We start from the raw sequence: 22,749 nt of genomic DNA on the forward strand, positions 1-22,749 counted from the left end.
CTCTGCTCTCTAACACATTGCTTCCGTGTTGGCCTTTCCATGCTGCGCTGGTTCTGTGCCATCAGGTGTTCAGCTTTTGCACTTTTCCTCCCTGTATCAGAGGTGGTACCAGTCCTGTATTCCTACAGAGGACAAGAAGTGCCTTTTTTTCCCCTCAGAGTTCCCTGAGGGAAAGAAATGAATACTTATGCACAAACAAGCACATAAATGAGAATGGGAGCCATTCCAGGCTTTGCCATGGGCAGTGTGCATTCAGCAGAGGCCTCAGTCAGTGCAGCTCTGTGCAAGAGTACTAAGCTGCAAGAAAGAAGCAGGAGAGCTGTACTTACTGACTGGAACAAGGAATGGAGGAAGGCAGAGGAGGCCGGCTGTGTTCAAGCTTCACTGTTAGGGGGAATCTGCACCACAGGAGCCACAGCAAATTAGAGAAATGCTTTGGTTTGTGCCTGTCAAGAGTGGGTGCTAAGAACAAGCTTCATAAACCTCACAGAAGATGGTTGTATTCAGCTATAGAAAAACATTCTGTTTCCTAAACCACTGATGGTGGTATGAGGCAAGATCCTGTTCCACATCCCTTCCATATGGAGACCAATACAGTGAGAGAAGGGGTTGTTGCTTCATACCTTGTTTTCCTTATGCTGGAAGTGTCATGTCAGGTACTGAGTACTGCTCTTAAATGGAACTTGCCACAACTCAGCTTTATTTGAGGAATTGAGTGATAGATGTAAACAGCACAATTTAGTATAGGGTCAAAGGTTTCTTAAAGCTATACAGGGAGCTGTATTGCTCCAAGTCATTTCAGCAACTTAAAAAAAAGAACTGTTGATAAAGCAACTTTTATTTATTTTACCTATAAATATTTTATACTTTAATATTGGCTCATGAGAAATCTCTAATAATAAAAAGTTTGACATAAAGATAAATATAGAAAGATACAGCAACATTTATTTCTCTATGGGGCATAAGTTATAACAGGAGTCCAAAACTGATAAAATGTGTTAAACCAACATTAGTTTATCTTTTTAGAGACTTAAACAGCTTAATTTAAGAAGTTTAAGAAAATCCTCATCAATAACTGCATCCAAATACAGAACCGATCTTAAAACTCAGAACTATATATTTTGGTAAGGTAACAGATGCAGACAAAAGCCAGAACTGAGAGATGAGAGATCTGCAACATCAGCTGCTCTACTCTTAAAAAGAAGAGGACTTGCAAGGCTCATAAGGTTCTTTCCTTACCACATAACCCTCAGGTAAGCATTTTGGTAAACAGGCTGAAAGAGAACAAACGCAGCTTATGAAGGCTAAGTACATGGCTTCCAAGGGTTTGGGGTCAGCCTTCAGACAGCAACAAAGCTATTAAATCAAATACTGGCCAGCAGATAGTACTCCTCCCCCACTTCCCAGCTACACATACAAAGCAGCACTGCAGACTGCCCTTATGTACTAAAGGTCTGACACAGGCACTCTAAGAGCAAGTGTTTTTAGTGCACTTTTCTCACTTGGATGCTTATTATTTCCTAGCCCCTGAGAAGGCTGTTTTTTTGGGACCAGAGTGCCAGTATTGCTAGATACAGTACCTTCTGGTGGAATGTTTCACATTTTCAGGATATAGCTGTCCATGTTGAGATTCCAGCAAATCAGAAATAAAAGCTATGTTGCATATAGAAATGTCAAATACTGAAGTTGGTAATTTCTATGTGCTAGAATACAGAAACAGTACATTTAATGAACAGGAGGAATACATCACAGCTTGCTTTTGACTTGAGAAATTTTGTTATTCTAGGAAGTTCTTCAGCAAGTGATCTAGACACCTCAGCATCAGGATATGAGCAGAAAACGTTTCAGATAGCACTCCTCAGGGTAACATGTTACTTCAGCCAAGTTCAGAACTGCTGCCCATCCAAGCTGTGACATGACCTGACACATGGAGTTACTCACTCTGGCTTGAAACAGAAGTTGCCTTTGGAGAAACACTGTACCACAACATTGAGAAAGCTGAGACAGCATATGCTTAGTCTCCAGTATTTATCATCCTTCTAAAACATGTATCTAACAGCTTTGTGAACTGCACACACTGTTTCAGCAGGTCGTGGAAATCAAATCCTTGTGGCAGAGAGAAAGAGCTCCATACACAGCTTGTATTGTACACTGATACAAAGATCAGTACAACAGTACTGAAGATCAGAAGGCATTATGTCAGTTATTTCCAGATATTGCAGAAGGTACCACCACACACTTAAGTCCAAAACATCACTTGGTTTAGAAGTGTCTTCAGGTGATCATCTCCATGCCCGTCTTACATGATAGAACAGCTGGGATCCTCATTTCGCTGCAGAAATAAAACACCATGACATCAGAAAGTTCATATGCACAAGCCTTAGAACTATTTAATGCTCATTAAAGAAAAGCTATCAGCACTCCAGAGTTCTGGAAACTGAATTGGCATGCACATTCATGCTACTCATGTTGGAAGAAGAGCAGAAGCAAAAAACACAAACAGGAAAACACACTGCACTGTATTCTTTCCATCATTTCACTCTCTATGGGAAATTGACAACTTAGTTAAAAACAGCTTATCTCAGTATTGCTTACATTGCAGAAATGTAGGTGTACTAGTGACACAATTTTAAAGTTTAATAGTAATTCAGCAGATGGGAAGGATGTGAATATTTGAGTAGGAATATTGGAGTGGAGAGGTGGTACATAACTGTTGTAAAGTTGCTGATAAAACAATAACTTTTATTATGAAAAGAAGGTAAAGAAGTTGCTATTGCTTTTCATCACTTATTGCAGAACAAGCCTTGTTATCAGACAATTGAAGTAAAGAGCCTTTGAAATACTGAGGAGAGGCCCTGTTTCAAACGAAGAAGCTTGTAGCAGTAAGTCTCTCTAAAACCTAACGTTCCCACTGGTACAGCTTCAGCCATTGGGGGTGTGCTGTGCACCAGAAGCCAGAACAGCATTACAGAACGGTGTTCAATAGCCCATTAAACAAGGTCTTAACCTTTACATTGTGAGACTGAAAATATTCCAAGGATTAAGACTGTGATAAACACTCTAAACCAGATGGTATAAGAATAGATTCAGTTTCAAAGAAGGACAAGGAAAGAACTAAGCAGCAGAACTGCCTGTTCTGGGGCATGTTTTCTTCAAGAAGATGGTACCCCAGGGTACTTCCAAGTTCTGTTTTTAGACAGGTTTGAATGAAGACAGATAGTAGGAGATACCTAGGAAATACTGGTGTCAAAGACCTGCTGCAGTAGGTACCCATTTTCTCTGTAGCTGTAGGGAAGACTTTAAGCAAAATGAGCGTAGTAACTCAAAAGGCTTTGTCAGCAGGAAGGAAAGAATAACATTTTTTATCAGGTATCCCCTTGTACATGGGGCCTTAGTCTGCACTAAGGGAAGGAAACAATGCTATTTCAAGTCATAAAGTTCAGTAAAATAAAGTTGATCATTTTTCAGCTAAGAAAAATTTTAGGCCCTTCTGCAGTAACTCTTGAGAATATTTAAGCAACTAAAGAAGATAAAGCTTTTAGTATGTAAAAGTACACTAGAAGAACTCAAGATGAATTACTTTGGACACACATGATCAGATAGAAGCCACTCAGAGGCCATGGAGAGTCTTTCAGAGGACACTGCAACATCCAAGTTGCACCCAAAAGCTAACAGGTATTTCAAAACATGTTCATTCTATTCATGTGTGTTAGCTCTAAGCATAACCTGTATCTGTACTTTGTTTCCACTTGGGAAATACTGCAGGGAATATTAAGAGTAAAGCACAACTGAGACACTTATTTCACACACCAAAATGAGACAGTAATTTCTGAAACGAAGCTGACTCAAACTCATGTTCAAATTTAAAAGAAACTTAGCAGTTCTGCTACAATGGTATATTCACTGGCTAAGTCACAGCCTGAACCAGTGACTGAGCACCTGATACGAAGGCAGGACCAACCCAGGGGAGCTCAGGTGTGTGCAGTGCAGTGTAGCTGAGTAAGCAGAGGGGATGGAGCCAGGATCCACCCCTTCCCAGAGCTCATTTAAGGATTGTTTAAGGGTTGGCAGTGGAAGCAAGTGGATCTTTGCTGGAGATCCCTGCATGCCTGAGGCCTTCCAAGGGTAAGCAGCTCTCTATCATTTCTGTGTCTGCTACATTTGGGCTCATTCTCATTTGCTGTAGCCAAAGACTTCGCCACCCCACTATTATAGTGATACTTTCCATCCCATTATAGCATTACAAACTGGATTTCCTCAGTGTGAATTCAATTCAGGTACTTCAGAACAAGTCCAGAACACTGTTTTAAGTATCAGTTAAGTCACTTCATTCCCACAGACTGAAAATATTGCTTTGTATTCTGTTCTTGGAACAACAGCTTGCAAGTATGTTCATGGTGAGATAGATGTTTAAATGAAATACATAAAAAGCTTGTGTTCTTCAGCAGTAGTGTTAATTGTTTGGCCTCTAATTATTTGATGATATTCAACCAACAATTAAGAAAAGCATCAATTCCATTTCTGATGCAAAGCCATGCAAGCTACAGCATGCATGGGACAAGAGACTGAAGCATTATTAGTAAAGCAAGCTGAGGTGGCAAGCACAATTCTCACTGATCTCACCTGCTTAAGGATGCTCACAGGAATCACTATCATGAAACCAAACAACATTTCTTTTTTCTTCTTCTTTTGGTCTGACATCAAGAAAAATGGTAAGAGTTGAATTTGGATTGTATTTGGGGAAGTATTTTCACACAGCGTAAAGAAATTGGCTGTCAGAATGATTCAACTGCTTGTATTTAAGTTTCAGGCAACTTACCTGAGATGGAAGCTCCGCTTCACTTCCCATTAGTTCTTCATACTCATCATCTTGCTCACCACTTTCTTCTCCTCTGGGTACATGCATTAATTTCCTCTCTGCCAGTTCCTACAATACAATTAAGTCACCAGCAAGAAAGCTCAAGAGTAGAGCACGTCAAGCAAGTTCAGCAAGAGGACAGAAGAAGCTGCAGCTCACTTACCTCACCTTCATCTGTGATGAGTGTAACACCAATATCATACCCAGCTCCCCAGGACTTCTGAGACTTCCAGACCAGGTCACTAGGACCTGGGCTTACACCAGCAGCTGCACCCCAGACCTGCAAAAAATTTGAAGTGATCTTGCATTGATTCTTCTTATTTGTAGTTAGAGTTTTATCTTATAGGATGAGTTCAGATATAAGTACTCTAATTCCAAAGATGCCCAGTAACAAACTGAGCTGCTCGTATCCCTGGCAGGCTAGTATTTCTTTTCAGGAAGATTCAAGAATACTGAGTAGGAGTTACAGAACTACCTACCGTAACTACTTGGCCTGCCTGAAGGGTGAACTGTGAGGGGAATTTGTATGTTACATCTGACACACTCTCAAGATGTCTTCTCAGCACCCATCCACTTAGCGGCTGATCCTGCAAGATAAGAAATTTCTCAGTACTACACACCAACACTGTATCATTCATACCAATGCGAGATTCTTCCCAGTCTCAAGGGTCATTTCATCCCTCTTCTGTAAGGTGGAAGACTGTCATCCATTATAAAGCTGCCTTAAATTTCCTGAAAAGTCTCCCAGTACTTTCTTAGGATTAATCTTAGTCCCAGAAATTTAGATACATCTGTTCAATAGGGATAATATTCTAGCCAGGAAGAGTAGGTTCATGTTATTCTTACCAAAGAGATTATGATAAGCCATAGATGTGTAAGACCAGCTTAAGTCAGACTGCATGTATATGTTTATAAATGCTGGCATGAGCTGTAATACATATTACAGTGGTCTTTGAAGGTTTAAGACACCTCAAGCTAGAACACCTAAGCTACCAGCTGCAAGTTTTGGAAATCTGATAATCCTAACAGTTCTGGATTTGCAGATTAAACTAGTTGAGTTATCCAATTCACTAATGAAGCCCTCTGCATTGATTAGATACTGTCAGTGTTAGTCAATCTCTTAGTTGTAAGTATTTCTAATTAACAAGCTGTCATCTAGTTTACTAATCCTTTTTTAGTTTCTCAAGGATATGAAGTGCTTCCAATACTGCTACCCTGATTCTAATGAGAAACAACTGAGGATGGTAGGCTTCTGCTTCACAGGTGCCAGTGCACCTTCTCCAAAAGCCCTGAGAGGAAGACACTTGCAGCATGAGTATCAGTTGGTCCTCATCCATTGGCAGTAGCCAGGTCAGTTCAAGAAGCCTTCAGGAGGCTCCCCTTTTTATTTAATTTAGGGGTACATCTTCCTCATCTCTTCATCCTTCCCTACTGCAGCTTAGAGATCACAAATCAGTTCTCAAGCAGTCATACTTTGCAACGAAGGCAGAACAAAATTGAAGTACCTCATCAGAGTTGTTTTTAAGCCTGACAAAGTTCCCATCTACATCAATTTCTTCAATAGATACTTTTCCAGAAGTGGAAGCATGCTGAACAGTCTTAAATCCAGCACTTTGCTCTCTCTTTTTAGCTCTCATTTTCCGTTTTCTCCCATGCAGAAACCGTCGCCCTTCACTCGTTGCTTGAGTTGCAGTGCTACGTGAAGATGCACTAGGTGATATGTTCAGCCTGGGAAGGAGCAAAATTACATTCACTTGAATGTCTAACAACGCTTATTTCTTCTCACTACTATAAGGATAACACTACTATAAGGATAAACAGGCCTAACAGCTTCTTACCTTGAAGCTTTCCAAGAAACCTTGAACATAAGACTATTTTTATTGTCAAGAGTAGCTCTGTAAGTAGCTTGTTAGTTTGGAACACAACCCCAGACCCAAAGTTCAGAGCAAGCTTATACTGATAAGAAATTCCCAGTTGCAGTAAGTATTTAGTTCAAGTCTTAACTTACACCACTCTTTAATGGAAGTTATTTAAATTCTTGACCCTTAACATTAAGGGAGTTTTCATGCTGTTCTCACTAAGGAGTGTCTGGCTAGTTGAGAGCTAGTACAGTTATGTCCTTTCATTCACACAAAGCCCAAAATGCTGAAGTTCTGATTGCTAAATGGACTTCTGAGCTAGCGAGGTATAGAACAGAACCTGCACAGAATGACCATACCCTTATAAGCTGCATGCCCTAACATTTTTGTCTAATTACTCCATCTTGAAGTGACTTCAGCACCTAATGCTGTTGGATAAAGGGGAAAAAGGATGGCTGTTTTAGACTTCATTAAGTCTTTGAAACAACTCTCGGTTTTAGTACAAAACTTTGAAAGTATTCAGTTCTAGGGAGGGATGTCCAGTGGATTTGAACCTTCAGTTCTACTTGTCAAGTTATTTTTATCTTCATAATGTGATGGATGCGGGATGTAAATGCTATTTATAAACAGAAGATTATACTTCACTAAGTGATGATCCTAATTCCAAACAGCAGTTGTTTCTAGCATCTGTCACATTATTGAAGAATATACATCAGTCAGAACAGAGACCATGGATGGAACAAGTCCTCACATGAAGACTATCATAGCTTACCTCTGTTCCTCTCCTTCCAGCATCTTTCTGTAGGCATTTATCTCCAGATCTAGAGCCAGTTTCACATCTAAGAGATGCTCATATTCTTCCAACTGTTCTTGAACCTTTTTCTGGGCTTGTGCCACTTCGTTCTCTTTTTCAGCCATACGCTTTCGATGTAGATCACGATCTTTATCCAGCATCTCCTGTAGCTCCTTTACTCTGTTCTCCAAAGCAGCATTCTAAAATTAAGAGGGAAAAAAAACCAAGATTACATTATGTATTAAAGGAAATATTTTGAAACAGGTATTTAACACTAAGAATAAAAAAAAGATAATACCTGGCTTTGATATTGATTAATTTCAGCTGTCAGGTTACCAACTCTAAGCTTTGTTTCCATTAACTCCTCTCGAGCAGCATTGGCAAAGTCACTGTTTCTTGCTGCAGAAAGCTGGGCATTCTCCACCTATGGGTTAGAGTCACTGTTAGTAATGAGTTGCATGTGATCATCTATTTTAAATAAGAAAGAATCAAGTGATTTCCAGCTGTTACACACAGAAACAGCTATGTTTTACTTAAGTATGCAGATATCAATAAGATCCAAATCAGAAAGGTTTTCTACTGCTTTTCAAGGAGGTTTACGTGAGTTCAGCATTCATGTCAGGGAAAAAGAATTAGCAATATTCAGGTAGCAAGAGGTGCTGGACTAGGATGCTTCAGTTACAAAAGCACGGAGACATTGTATAAAAGTGAAGTTAATGGATTCTCCAGAAAAGCAATGAAGAACACTTGAAAATTACTTGTCAAAACATAATGCTAGAGGATACAATGCATGCTTAGAAATGCTTATTGTTCCTCCCCAAAGGTTCTGTTACTAAACAGTTCCTGCATCACTCCAAGCAGCACTAAGCTATTTCTAGAGCAAGTCTATCCCAATATTTTCCAAGAATGAAAAAACATCCACTAAGATAAAAGTACAGTCATGCTGCTACAAGAGACACTCCAGATTCCCAGTGAAGAGCTGGACAGAAACATCCAAACAAATTCAGTAAGCTGTTATACAAAGGAAGTTGTAGAATGGAGAAACCCAGAAGAGCCATTAAGTGAAAAATACATCTGCTTGAAGGTAGTAGATCATGCAATTCTGCACTATCAGCACATCAGTACTGCACACTGAACTCAACCCAGGAAACCCTGGGATCTTTCCTACAACACTGTAAATAGGAATTATTACTTCTACCTGAACACAAGGCTCATGTGAGGAAAAGAGATTGCAGGCATTTCTGGAAGACAGCCTGTAAAGGTACTTCCATAGCCACCCTCCCTAAGGGTTACAACTTAAAAGGGACATTTGTACTTGTATTTAGAACAATGCTTACTGAACTGTAATAACACCTACTTTATGAATTTCACTAGCATTATTGTTAATGAAATTTTATTCAACAATAATGAAAATTCTTAATGTAAACATAGTACACCTTGGTCCTGAATTTGTCAGACACTTATTCATTAGAAGACTGAATTATGATCAGCTCTATTATATTGGCCATTCGGAGTTGCTCTCCAGAGAGACAGTATTTATATTTGAATCAGTTTTGTTTGGTAGCAATAAGTTCTGCTGTCAAACTCAGTGCTGTTTTGAAATCCCATTACTGTCATTAATTACCCTTCACACTTATGCCCAGAGGAGTCACTTACTCCAGTATGACAGATCATATCAAGGTGCAGAGAACTGTTTTATTGGCATCCTTCACAGACTCACTTTTGCACTGAATGTTCTCTCCAGTTCCTCTTTGTATCCTTGGATTTGTTCTTCGTGCTGTTTTCTGAGCCCCTGCAGAGCATCTGAGAGCTTACTCTCAAATTCTCTCCGACGACCAGACTCCATTTCCGCTATTCTGCTCTCATGGACTCTTTTAATCTCCTTGAGCTCCTAAGAGAGAAAGTTTCTGAGAATAAGCAAGCCAAAACAGTTTGATTTGAGACTGTGGACTTACTGAATTCCTTGCCAAGCTGATACAGCACCATAGCAAATATACCCTTGAGTGCACAGTAATACCTCAATTCACAGCTTACACATCATTCCATTAGAGCAGGTACTCACACCTCAGTAGCTGTGCTGGAGTCTTCTGCTTTTTCACTGCCAACACTGCTAAAATTACTGAGCAAAGTAACTTGCATCTAATTTGGAGATTAATTCTTTGATGCAGATTAATTTCTCTGCTTTTCTTTAGATACACACACTTCAGCTTCTTGAAGAAACATTACCTATTTTTGTTTTATTCAAAACCCGGATCAGAGAAACTGGAGTTTTATCACTGAAATCATATGCAGGCTCCTTCCAGAAGGAACTTGGTTTGCATTCACTTCTTTTAAGTTCCATATTATGTACAGACTCCTAATACAACACTTATCAATGGTGTTTGGTAAACTTTAAGGAAGAAGGGAATCTAAGTTGCTTATTAAGAAGTGTTCAACTTCAGTTATGTTAGGCTTCTTGCAAGCACCTGGAATCATTTAACTTCAGCTGTAATGTATGCACTTCCAGTTACACAGAGTAGTACACTGACTGTAGTCACCTTCAGACATGAAGCCTGAGGAAGTTCTCATATTCCAGATACCTATTGGTACTATGCCAGTTAACATGAGCTTGTATACTTTCTTGAAGCCTTCCTAGTTAGGCAGATTTTATTGACTGATGGACTACCATAGGTTGACTCAGCTAAGTTATCTTTTTAAAGATAAGGCACAACTTAACATTGCTTGTAAGGACATTTGAGGGTCATCTACACCTAAAAAACCTTTGTTAAAAAGCTAAAACATACATCTTCATGAAGACACTTCTGGAATGTCATTTTTTCCTGTAAAGTTTTCATATGATTTTCCAGGTCCACCCTTCTCAACATTTCACTGTGGAGATGCTTTTTGGCATCTTCCAGTGACAGCTCCAGCTAGAAAAGAAAGACATAAGGGTAATCAAAATTAAGTGGTTACTCTTCCAAATGAAGACAGCCAGCTTATTACAGGTTACTCAATTTAATTCCTACAGCAATCAAAACACATTGCTTAAGTGACATTGACTATTCTACTGTTTAAGGTCTATTTGTGTGGGATCCAGCATATTTGCAATGAAATCCTATCAATTGTTATGTAGGCCAGATCTTCAACAGATGATGTATGCAGCCCTTCATCCCACCAGCTAAGTTTTATTTCAAATGCAAAAAAAAAAGTGCTTCCACCGTTTAAGTTTTACCATCCACATGTATTCTTCCTTTTCACGTTACTAAGTTTTCCTAACTTCTTTGTTACTTTCCCACATCACTTGTATTGATTCTTAACAGGAAATACTCCAAACATAGCCTTATTTTACTCAAACTAAAAGACACAAAGTTGTTTTCTATTTTTCTGATTTTCATCTCAAAGACCCTAAAGAAGCTTAAAGCTCACATTAAAGGATGAAGATACTATGTTGGAATACACTGATAAAACAAAACAAGAGGTCAAAATAGTCAGAAGAAGTGTTCTGAAGAGATTTAAGCATAATATAGCAGGGTCCATCAAATCTTCCCTTTGCTACAGGGCCTATAGCAGTTCATGTTTCATCTTAGTTTGTCATTAGATGAAAATTCATTAGCTACTACAATCACAGTATAGTATTAAAGGTACTTACAACAGCAGGAAGTTTTAATGGACCAACTATTAGCAGCATTTGCTTTCAGCAAGATTGGAGAAATCTTTCTGTACACCTGTAATTGTCACAGATAATAGCCTTTGCCTGATTTTACTTTTAAATCCCTAACTAGTTTGGGATAAGACAAGCAAAAGCTTCAGGAGCAAAAGCAAAGTCGAAATTCCAGGAACAAGCCTTACAGTGACTACTTGATCCTTTAACTCACGAAGGCCATTCTCCAAAGCCCGGTTCTCACTCAAAGCTGTTGCCAGGTCAGCTTCCTTAGCATTCAGCTGAGCATCAAGATCTCTCATCCGAGCCTGTGCCAGGTTCAAGTCAGCTTCTTTTTTTGAATTCCTGCAAGTGAAAGTTTTACACTCAAGTTGCAGCTTGTAAGGGAGAATATTTGATTTCAGCATGTTTACTTTTGCAGGGGGTGGGGGGGTCTGTGGTTGAACTACTTCAGAAAAAAGGTTGAGACTTGTGGTGAGAGCCCTGGGCAGGCTCCAAGAAACAAAGCAGACAGAACCTCAGACAAGTATCATTTGTTTAACCAGAAAGATTTCTGACCCATTTTCCAGCTGATTGCATGTGAATCCTGCACAGGATCCAGCTATTCTCCACAGCACTGCCATCAGGAGGGGAGAGAGGGATGGCACAGGAACAGATAGTCACATTCAAAGCTGGCATTCATTGGACTGCACTCATCTGCCACTACTGACTGAACTGTGGCAACAAGAACTCCCTTCCAGCAGGAAGGCAGCTGAGATGCGCGCCAGCCATTCAGGGCATCTGCACTGTATGTCAGATCCCTCACAGCCACCCCACCCAGGGCTGAGCAGCCATGACAGCAGTCATGCTCCACTACCTGAAGGCGGGAAGGCCACAGGCATGGGACTCAAGGCCTGCTCTCCTGAGGCAGGATGGCAGGCAGTGCCGGTCACACATGGCAGAGCACTCCTCCTCTGCACCTGAAGCCAAAAGCACCGGCAGCTGCTGAGGGCTCCTCCCCACACAGAGCTCCTCCTCAGCACTGGCGCTGCTGTGGCTCCAAGATGCCCGCTCGGCCTCCCTGCCTGGGCTGGGTTGGGCGGGCTCCTGCCACACAGCAGTGCCCACACAGAGCTGCCCAACTTCACGGTACAGAGCACCCTTGGCAAGAGGGCCTCTGTCCTCACGATAGACCACAAGCTCTTCTTCATACCTGAGAGCTGTGAGGTAAGAACAGCCCTGCTTCCTCCAGAAAGCCATTTTCTTTCCAGAACCTTCTGCAATCAACCAGTTAGCACTGAATCATCCAAGTTGGAGGGGATCTTTAAAAAGTCACCTTGTCCAACTCACCTCTTTCCTTGCACAGAGGTGAAACTGACTTGCAGAGACATCTGAATGTCTGCAGATTTATTCCTTAAACTTGGCACCACAGCAGGCAAGCGCTGGGCCCACACTGTGCTCCTGCCTTTGAGGGACAGGTGTGGTAATTCCCCAGACTGCTCTGCCTTCTCATATCCCTGCAGCTCCCTGACCAGGAGTTCCTTCCTGCTCAAAACACAGGTTTGAGATTATAAAGAGTAAAGCATTCAATTTATTTTAGCAAGATCTGTTCTGCCAAGTGGCAAAGTTGTGATAATTTATACAATGAGTTTTCCAGTTGATAACGGAACAGACCAGCTGGAGAGAGTCCAAAGTCATTCCACAGGAGTGATGGGCTCTAGAAAGCATAGGCTATGAGGAAAGATTGGAACAAAGTAAGAATTGTTTAGTCTAGAGAACAGAAAAGTGACAGGAGACAGAAGTCTTTTATGTATGTAAAGACCCTCTGCACAGGGGAAGGGAATCTGTTTTCCATGTCTGTTGTGGAAAAGGCAGGAAGTTGTAGGCTTAAATTGCAGGAGAAATATTTGGGTTAGATGTTGGAGAGGAAACTAATGGTAGTTCAAAACTAAAGCACAACGCCTGAGGAGACTCTGGAATCTTCATTACCTGGAATTTAAAATGGGTCATACAAACATCTGCTAGAAGTGATGCAGGTACAGCTGGTTCTGCCACAGGCTGTGAGGTATGGGGCTAGATCAGGTTCTTGCCCAAGGCCTTTTCTAGCTCTGCTATTCAAGGCATTTGTTGATGCCTCTGCACCTTGTCCCCATCATGCATAAGCAAATATTTCACTAGTAGAAGATATTTGCTCTTTTCTGAGAGAGTCTATGAAAAAGTAAGCATTGTAGCAATTAAAAAAAGATCATATTTCAGTTTTTCCCTTGTATTTACACTTTTCTCTCTTTTCTAGCTGAAATTTTAACCACTTTCCTTCTGGGACTACTACTACTGGCTTGTTGCAAGTATTATTTATGATATTAACATGAAAGTCATACTCTCAGTGTTATCAAAGTACACTTTCTAATCTTTAATTTTTTTTTTTTTTTTTTGCAATAATGTGCAAAAATGATTCCTCCCCCCATTAAACTCTGAAGTGGGTAATTTAATCTCTAATTGCAACACTTCAATGTTTGGCTGTGACGAAGAGTGATAGAACTGTGAGGCATTGACTATCACATTTCCAATACATCAAGGTGTCATATATTTGACCAGGAGAATTTAAGTAATTTCCCCAAAAGAGCTCAGGTATGTTTAAAACAGACTTCAGCTTGTCAAGTCTTGACAAATTCACTTACAACTTCTGCTTGCTACATATGTCAGGTTCAGTAGCAAAATACACATTTATACTCACTCAGAATAGAACTATGCTGTGTTGTTATCTGCAGTGCTACTGTTCTTGTTTGACCTTCCTCAGGCTCTGAATTCAACCAGCTGATATGCTTATCCACAACTCTTCCTTCCAAAACATCTTTGGCCTACTTCCAATTACACTGTTTAAGGAAAAAAAGTGGAGTGCAAGGACATTTGATTGTTGCCGAAGGTTTAAGTCTCCTCACTAGTGACTAAGAAGAGTTAATGCTGTTGGGAAATTATCTAGTGACATTCCACCCCTTAAGAGTTCCAGGTTATTTAAGGAGTATATATAAAGAGCATGATACCCTCAAAGGATTTTGTTCCAAATCATCTGAGATATCTGCTGAGATATTAGGCTGTCCAGTTAAACAGTCATTGACATCAAGACCTCAGTCCAGGCCTTTCAGAAGGCAGTGTGTACAATGTTTCATTCCCCAGGGGTTGGAAAGTTAACCGCTTTAAAATCTAGTTACTCTGAAGAAGTAAATTGGTCTGGAGGATTACATACCTGCCAAGCCTTAAAGCTTTTACAAACAAAGCCACTGAGTTATACAAACACAAAGAGCAGCAGAAAGATTTCAGAACTGGCATTAGCCTTTTCCTCACTATCCAATCAAGTGGCTGGTTAGATTTATGAAACAAATTTATGAGCTAAAACTCAGCATGAATGAAGCAAACCCAATAACTTCCAAGCAGCTGAAAAACAGAGCTTAGAGCAAAAACATTCCCAAGTAGAACAGCGACTAAAGTCCTACTGAACCAGCAGAAGGCAGAACTTGCTCCATACTATAAATATTAAAAGAAAAAGCTGTTGCCTAACAATGCTATGAAAACAGCTTATAGCAAGATTTAGAGGAAGGAGGGAGGGGACTGTGGACACAAGTTACTGAAAGTCCATCATTCATTTAGCAGTACAGTAGGGCATTGAAACAACTGCATACTATACATGGCTGTATAAAACCAGAGGCTCTCTGCAATTTAACACTTGTTCCCTCCTCTTCACTGTCTACCTCCTTTGAGTGCACTTACGTTGGATCAACCCCTTATTCCACACTTAAGGAGACTACACAACAGGGGACTCCAGACAAGATACACTGCTCATGAAAACACCAAGCCTGAAGTGACAGGCCGGTCATTCCAGGACAGCTTCTGTGCAGTTCTGTGTATTCCCCTTGGGCAATGTCTGAGGGAATAACCCCCAGTGAGATGTTAACTGGCTCTATGCTGTGACTTGACTGTGTGCAGACTTCCCCTACCCTCATAACTTTCTAGATACGTTCCAGCACAGCAGTGTGTTGGCTGTTTGTCAATCACAGGTGCAGTATTAAATGCAGTCAATTGGGTGTTCAGGCAGTACTGCGCCCACAAGGCCTCCCAGCTCCCCAAGGTCTGGGGGAGCCCTATGCCCACTACAGGGCTCCCAGCAGCACTGGTGCAGAGGCGTTCACAACAGTGCCCCTTCAAAGATCACGTTGGGGTTTCTCCAGACCCAAATCACTCTAACCCCACATTGCCATCCATACATCCGTGGCGTCACCATCACCAAGACCTCATTGCTCTGACAGCACAGAGCCCTCCCTCCCTGGCACGCGGGTCCTGGCAAACAGCATCACCCTCTTCTCCTCACCCCAAGCAGGGGGTGCCTCCTAGGGAGCCCCGCACCGGGCAGGAGGGCCGGGCACCGACCTGCTGTGCAGCTGCCGGTGCTCCTCGCCGATCTTGCCCAGCTCCACCTGCAGCGCGGCCCGCTCGATTGCGATGTCGTCCAACGCACGGCGGGCATCGGCCAGCTCCGCCTCGTAGCGGAGCCGCAGGCAGCCCAGCTCCCGACCGCTGCCCGCCTCCAGCTCGACAAGCCGCTGCTGCAGCACCGACTTGTCGGCCTCCAGCGCCCGCACCCGCTCGATGTAGGCGGCCAGGCGGTCATTGAGCTGCCGCAGCTCCTCCTTCTCCTGCTGCCGGCTGAGCCGCGTCGGGCTGAGCGGAGAAGCGGCGGCGCCGCGGCCGCGGCTCCCACTCACCGGCGTGGACAATAGCGGCGTGGACGACAGCGGCGTGGCCATGGCAGCTCGGGCCCGAGTCCCACCGCTCCCAGCACCGCCCCGCGCAGGGCACCCGGCACCGCCGCCGCGTATAAATAGCGGGCAGCTGCCGCCGCGGCCTCCGGAGGTGGGCAGCTTAAAGGGCTAGGGCTGCGCCCCGGGGCGCCGCGGCTGCTGGTGGATAATCTCTGCGCTTCGTTTTGGGTCCGCTCTATTTTCTACACACGCTTTGCCGTATCTCAGTCCAGCGGCGTCGATCGGAGGGGGCCGAGGAGGAGCTGCTCGGGAGCTCGGCGTTGCTAAACAGTCCGCGTTGTTAAACAGGGGTCGGGTCATCCGATCCCACATTTGGGAGGACGGATGCAGCACAGCTGCAGCAAAGCTCGGGCGCACCGCGGCTCTGCGCTCTGCTTTTTCTGTCTGGGTGTTGTAGTTTGCTCAGCTGACGGCAGCAGTCCCCGATCTTTGTTTGCTTTTTGGCGTTTTCAGGCTTCAGGCCTGGCTGGGGTACGTTGGTGCTACAATGTTTTATATGAAAGGTGATGTAGTGAGTGAAAAGGAGAGGGGAGGACATCAAGAGAAACGTGTGAACCGGCCCACAAAGGTTCATGCCAGTCACATTACAAAAAAAAAAAAAAAAATCACTGCACAGCAAGAAAATTGTTTCAGCACCTGTCCTGTGACAGTTGTCCCTTTTCTCCAATAGTTAGTTAATTGATCCTTTTCAGTTTCATTTATGCTTTGGGGAGCAGGTGCTACGTGGATCTCAGTGAGTATGAATATAAATGTCTGAAAGGTAAATTATGGGGTTTGTTGCAGCAGTTAGAAGAAAGTTCCCTTAAGAGCTTAGGTTAATGCTATTTCCTGCCCAGAGAAATAGCCTTTGCCCAAATCTACACCGTTTATGCAGTCAAGAAGCTCTTTGGGCACCCTTCATTTCTTTTCCTTTTGCCTGATCTAGGTCTATATTCTGGGGTATTTTTAGTTGGTTTGGTTGGCTCCCTTCTAAGCAACATGTCTCTGCTGCTGCTGTCCCAGAGATGCCAAAAAGTCATTAGACACTGCACTGTTACACCAAAAGAATCTCTTGTTCAGTTGCTGCTTGCTTCCAGTATACTAGCAACGCATTATTCACTGCAATCTGAGTGTGTGCTGTTCTCCTAAAGCTGTGCTGTTGTCAGAGAGTAAGCTGCAGTTTCAGGCTGCTATGCTTGATTCACAATCTCAGGCTGTGCTGCTTGAATTCACCTCTTATACCCTCTGCATCTTTTTGACATTTACAGCTTTATTCTACACAGCCAGGTGAACTCCTGCACTCACAGTCTAAATTGTATGAATTGCACTCTCCAAAATACAGCTTTGAAGCCTTGACTTCTTAGAGTTCACGAAAAGAAAAGATGGATTTTATGAATGGGAGCACAACAACGTTGGCCCCAAGATAGTAGCCAGGGATCTTAAAATTTGGCTATGTGTGGCCTTAGATATGAAGGTACATGAAGTAGAGGAAGGAACTGGTGAAGATATGGATGGGTGTTCATCAAGATTTTATCACTTAAACGTTTGCATAATAAGTAAAACACAATTTCAAGGCTACAAATGTATGCAGCACAGTAATGTTACAAGGCCAGACTGAGCTCTCTGGTTCTTGTCCTAGCAAAAGCAACAGGAAATTCTTTTCTGCAAAGCAGTTCCAGTCTTTTAATTTTGCTACAGCAAGTACTTGTATCTTCTTCACTGCCAGTAGAAAACTCGAGTCAAGAAAAATAAAATGTACAATTTAAATCTGAATACATACCTCTAAGACCAAGATGTGTATGTCTGAGGGCACACTTCAGCCCTGAAACCTCAGTCCTCCACAAGGAACACTGTGCTCATCTGTCCTTGTCACGTTTGACAGTTGCATGTACTGGCCAGCTGTTCAAATATAATGTATGCTTTTGGAACAGATGCAGAACAAAGCTAGAAATCTGCTATTCCAAGAATATTTTTTCTTGCCTGCCAGGGCTTTGTAGTAGTACAAACAAAAACAGCTGGAAGAAATAGTCCAAAAATAGCCTGAGCCAGTTTTATCTATTGTGTGAAGGCATCTTAGCAGTGTGTTAGTGGAATCCAGTTACCAGCTCTTCTTCATTCTGTCTTTTTTTAAGACTGTAGTCTGTGCTGCTTAGACCACAAACTGAGCTGGGGAATTCCTACAGAGATAACCCTATGCCATCTTTTCCTACTGTTTCTAGTATAAAGATGTCAGAAGTATGTGAGGATTAAGAGGAGACATAGAGCACGGCAGGGAAAATTGTAAGAGAAGGCTTATCAGGCTAAAGCATAGTAAAAGCTTTTCTACAAATAGTTTATTTGCATGAAGATGTAGATATGAGATCTGTACAATGTTGTAAATTGTGCTAAGATGGAATTAGAAAAAAAAAAGATATCTGTGGACTTTTTCAGCATCTTTTTCAGATCTTAAGTTGGTAAAAATCACTCAGAAAGAAAGAAAAAAAAAAACCAACAAAAAAACCGTGATAAAATCCAGAAAACATGTAGCAAATTTCTTGCTATCCTTTCCCATACGTATCTGTTAGCCAATTCTACCCACGTGTCAGCAATCTGCTAAATTAGTTCCAAAATGCTATCAGGCTTCTGAGTGCACTAATGTGCCTTAATGGCCCTGACTAGCTTCAGCTGGGGTCACACACCCTCCCACCTCTGTCCTTGGGCACAGGAGATCCATAGAATCAAAGGTTGCCTCTTTGTGAGCTTGCTGAGCCCTGGACTAATTTTCAGGTTATATTTATGTTTCTTTTGTTACTGTAACCCTTTCTGAAGTCTTTGCTCGTTGTGGTTGCTTTCTCCAGCCTCTCCGCTCACCTTGCCTGGGAGCTGGTGCAGCTGTGTCCTGCTGGCCTTGCTCTCTGACCTGACTCTGTGTCTGGTAGGAAGCAGCTGGCTCTGGCTGCTCCTGGGAGGACAGTTTGTTGAGGCACCAACTGCTGTAGTCCTGGGTGAGTCCAAACTGGTTGACGGAAGTAGCATTATTTAGATGTCTTTATGCCCCTATACAAAATGCTTGAATTTATGTCTACTTTTTAAGTCTTAAATACTTCTGAGTAACTATCTTTTCAGTTCTTTTTCTGACAGTCATTCTATCTAATTCATGAGTGTCTCTTCCTAAGCATATTTTGGAAACATAGCAAGGAGTTACTGGACAGCCTTCAGCTTTTGTGGCAATTCAAGGAGTCTGCATATGTAGCAGTAGTGCTATTTAAAGTGTAAAACATAGGAGTAAGCCCTTTGCCAAACAGCTTATTTACAGACAGATGTTACTGACTCACACATGCCTGGAGCTGATGAAGCCAGATTGAGTCCTGTTTGCCTGCAAATGGTTGATGGCCATTGTCGACAGCAGTACAGTGGATATGGAGGCTCTGTGAGAAAATTGCTGTTTGCTGACCAGAAGGGTAAAAGGGCAGTTAGAGTTTCTGTATCATTAGCAATAAAATATAGGGTGATGCTCTCTGGACAATGTATCTGCAAGTTTCATCCTCCTGTGTAGTAGTTCAGCTTATGCTCCTACTTATCTAACAGATTAAGCAGGACAAGTCAGCCAGCTCACAGTGGTTTTTGCCTGTGTTGGAGTAACAGCCTTCCAGCAGCTGGCAGACAACAAAGGAATAGAAATATAATTCAAATATCATGAAATACTTTGTAGTGTTGTCAGATGCAAAAGTAAACAACAGATCTTGTTTGGTGAAACATATCATATATCTGTTAGCAATGTTTTGTAGTTAATAACTGATAACATTAGGCTGTCCTATTTTCTAGTCACTAGTGAACAAATTCTACCTTCGTGTACAAATGCAGAGAATCATGGAATCCCAGAATATCCTGAGTTAGAAGGATCATAGAATCGTTTAAGTTGGAAGGGACCCTTAAAGGCAATCTGGTCCAACTCTCCTGCACTGAACAGTTGATCAGGGGCTCAGAGCCTTTGATTGTCTCCAGGGACAGGGCACTGAGTCCAACTCCTGGCTCCACGCAGGAATTCCCAAAGTTTAATCCACATTCCTGAGTGTGTTGTCCAACCACTCCTTGAACTCTGGCAGCTTGGTGCCATGACCTCTTCCCTGAAGAGTTCATTCCAGTGCCTGACCACCCTCTCAGAGAAGCAGCTATACATATGTTTGTCTTATATTGGTACAGCACTGACCAGAATCTGTCTGAATGTATCTGCCCTTGTCCAGTCTTACATAGAATGCATCTCAATTTCTCTAAGAGATGTCTACTCAAGATGAGAAAAAAGGGCTCATAGCTAAGGCACAGGTCTGCAATAATAACCCTGGTCTGTAGGTTTTACTGGTATCAGTAGCAGACTGAAGAAACTTCAGAGATTGTGACATTCTCTTAGTATAGGATGACATCCAGCAAAGGAGAAGATGAAAAGTGGGAAATAAGTTGTGTGTCTGTTTCTGTTTGTTTTCCAGCAACTATATTTCTCCAGAATGTCAATGTGGAGCTTTGGAAAACTTATTTTCCTCCATCCACCAAGTTTTGCTAACCTTTCTTTATCCTCATTCATTGTCAAATAGATTGCATTCAATTATGTCATCACTGCATGTGAATAAGAACTAGTACATCTGGTAGCTCCCACTGCAGCCAGGAACTCCTCTGATCCACCACAACTAAGACAAATCTGAGTCCCTCGTGAAAATGAAATCACTTCCACATCTTTTAGTAGAATATAATAACAAAACAATCTTCATTTATTCCCAAGCAACGCTGCTGAGTTGAACTGTATGCTTTTTACAGAGAGCCTACCTGCCCTTATTGTATTTGACCTACCTCAATATGAAGCTCTTGGCTGCAGCCCGTCTGTGCTGAGGGGAAAGGATGCTTTTCCTCCTGTAGTGATTCACAGTGCTGTCTCTTAACAAAGACTGTAGTTGTGCAACTTGAGAAATTAGAGCAACTAACAAAACAGCAGAAGGGGTTGGCAAGTAGAAGAGAATAGAAGAATCAGAAATTAATTTCAAACTGGTTTTCTATCCTTGTATTTACTTTGAACTTTAAAGTATGGATTGGCCCTGGCCACAGGTAATACGTCCTCCTGCTTCCTCTCTTGAGCGTGATGTTTTATTTGCTGCTTTGTTCTCACCCACACAAGCCAAGAGGAGTGTACAATGATTTTGTAGTGGGTTTTGTTATAGCTTTCCTGTGTTTGTAATTTGACATGCAGGCCGTATGCAAGATGGTGCAAATTTTGTTCTTGTTATTGCCAAACACCTGATGCACAGAGTCACTTATTTTCTGAAGCTATTTTCCGATGGCCTCATTTCTGTTTTTTGCTTTTTTTAGTCTGTTTCAACTCCTACCCATACTTATTACTTCCTTTGGCCTTGCTGCATTTTCCTACATTAATCATTCATCCACTGCTTTTATAACTACATTGCTTTTGTCACTTGAACTCCTCCCAGCAAGGGATTTCTTCCAAATTTTTCCTTTTATTTTTTTTCCTCAGTCTATCTCACCATTTGCTGATGTTCTTTTCTTCCATTCTCATATTGGTGTGTATCTGAGCACACAGTGACATGTAATAGCTGGCATGGGATGTGGGTCATCTGCTTTGCTCTGCTCCCTACCCTACCTGCAATGATCTGCTGAGGGAAACCAACTGTTCTGCTGAGCTCTGTGGGAAATTCACGTCATGCAACGTAACCCATCTCTTCAGAGGCTCTGCTTGGTCATCAGTGTTGCCTATTTCACAGTGCACTCAATAACATTGTACTTTTAACAACCACAGAAGTAACAGCCATCAAAGCTTCTGAGGAAGGCAGTGTTGTCATTGTTGCATGAGGAGAAAATGGCAGATAAGTTCAAGAATTCACATTTGGCATACCCACAGTGCTAAGAGGAGTTTTATATAGATGCATATATATATATATATATATATATATATATATATTCATATACACGCATCTATTTATTCATATATATGTTTTGCAAACTGAGGGGGAAAAAATGTCCAAATAGACCAAATAAATTTTACCCTGCAATTAATTTTCATTTTCTTATTTGTATACACATTTATATTTTTATATATTTTAGTATAAACATTTTAATCTTTTTTATATGTCTCAGTTATGCCCACAATAATAACGTGAAAATATAGGCATCAAAACTGCAGAGTGATTATGTGAGTATATTATAAGTAGATCTCAAAGTGTCTATCCTAGCATTTCTGTTAGGGCTATGAACACCGGATTGAAAAACAAACTATGTATATTCCATCTGAAACAAGATGTTCGTTCTGGAAAGTCATGAAATGTAATGCATCTGCTGCTACTGTACAGGATCATAAATATGCAAATGCACCACACATTGTTTTGCTTCAAGATAAAAAACGGGATTTGAGAGACAAGAAAGGACAAATATTTATTCAAATGCTTACAGTAGTCACCAATTGTATATATTGTATTTGTTAATATTGGATTCAGCTGAACAGAAACGGAGAGGAGAACAGAAAGTTACTATAATGTTTTGGTCTACACATAAGTATGCTTTTCTTTTTCATTAAGCCACAAGAATTTTTTCTACTTGCTGTACTGATGGAGCTGTTTCCAAAGCCCAGGGCAACAATCAGTGCAGAACACAGCGGTTCCCTCGTGCTAAGGAATGAAAGGCACAGTACCATAGCTGAACTTTGTGCCTTTCCTTTTTGGAGGCTTCACTCTCTGTAGCATTTAACATTTGTGAAGTGTGACAGTGCGTGATTGCTCTCTACCCCGGAGTGCTTGTTATTTCAGAGTACAGAGGCACCCTGTGCAAACACGATGTGGGCTCAGAGAACT

At 41.7% G+C, this 22,749-nt stretch overlaps 1 protein-coding gene across 1 annotated transcript; it reads right to left on the bottom strand.

Annotated features, from left to right (window-relative positions):
* Positions 1-2,196: 2,196 nt before the first annotated feature.
* Positions 2,197-15,928, bottom strand: LOC136047256 (lamin-B3-like). Its single transcript, XM_065734315.1, has 12 exons — positions 15,552-15,928; positions 11,339-11,495; positions 10,294-10,419; positions 9,231-9,401; positions 7,809-7,934; positions 7,490-7,710; positions 6,364-6,586; positions 5,338-5,445; positions 5,022-5,138; positions 4,820-4,927; positions 4,624-4,694; positions 2,197-2,332 (listed from the first exon to the last, which is right to left on the bottom strand). The coding sequence occupies exons 1-11, from the start codon at positions 15,926-15,928 to the stop codon at positions 4,653-4,655; spliced, it is 1,776 nt and encodes a 591-aa protein (XP_065590387.1). The 3' UTR covers positions 2,197-2,332; positions 4,624-4,652.
* Between the last annotated feature and the right edge of the window lie 6,821 nt (positions 15,929-22,749).

Source organism: Cyrtonyx montezumae, unplaced genomic scaffold, assembly GCF_038088225.1.
Source record: "Cyrtonyx montezumae isolate F1298 unplaced genomic scaffold, pur_monq_1.0 scaffold_17, whole genome shotgun sequence".
Lineage (NCBI taxonomy): Eukaryota > Metazoa > Chordata > Aves > Galliformes > Odontophoridae > Cyrtonyx > Cyrtonyx montezumae.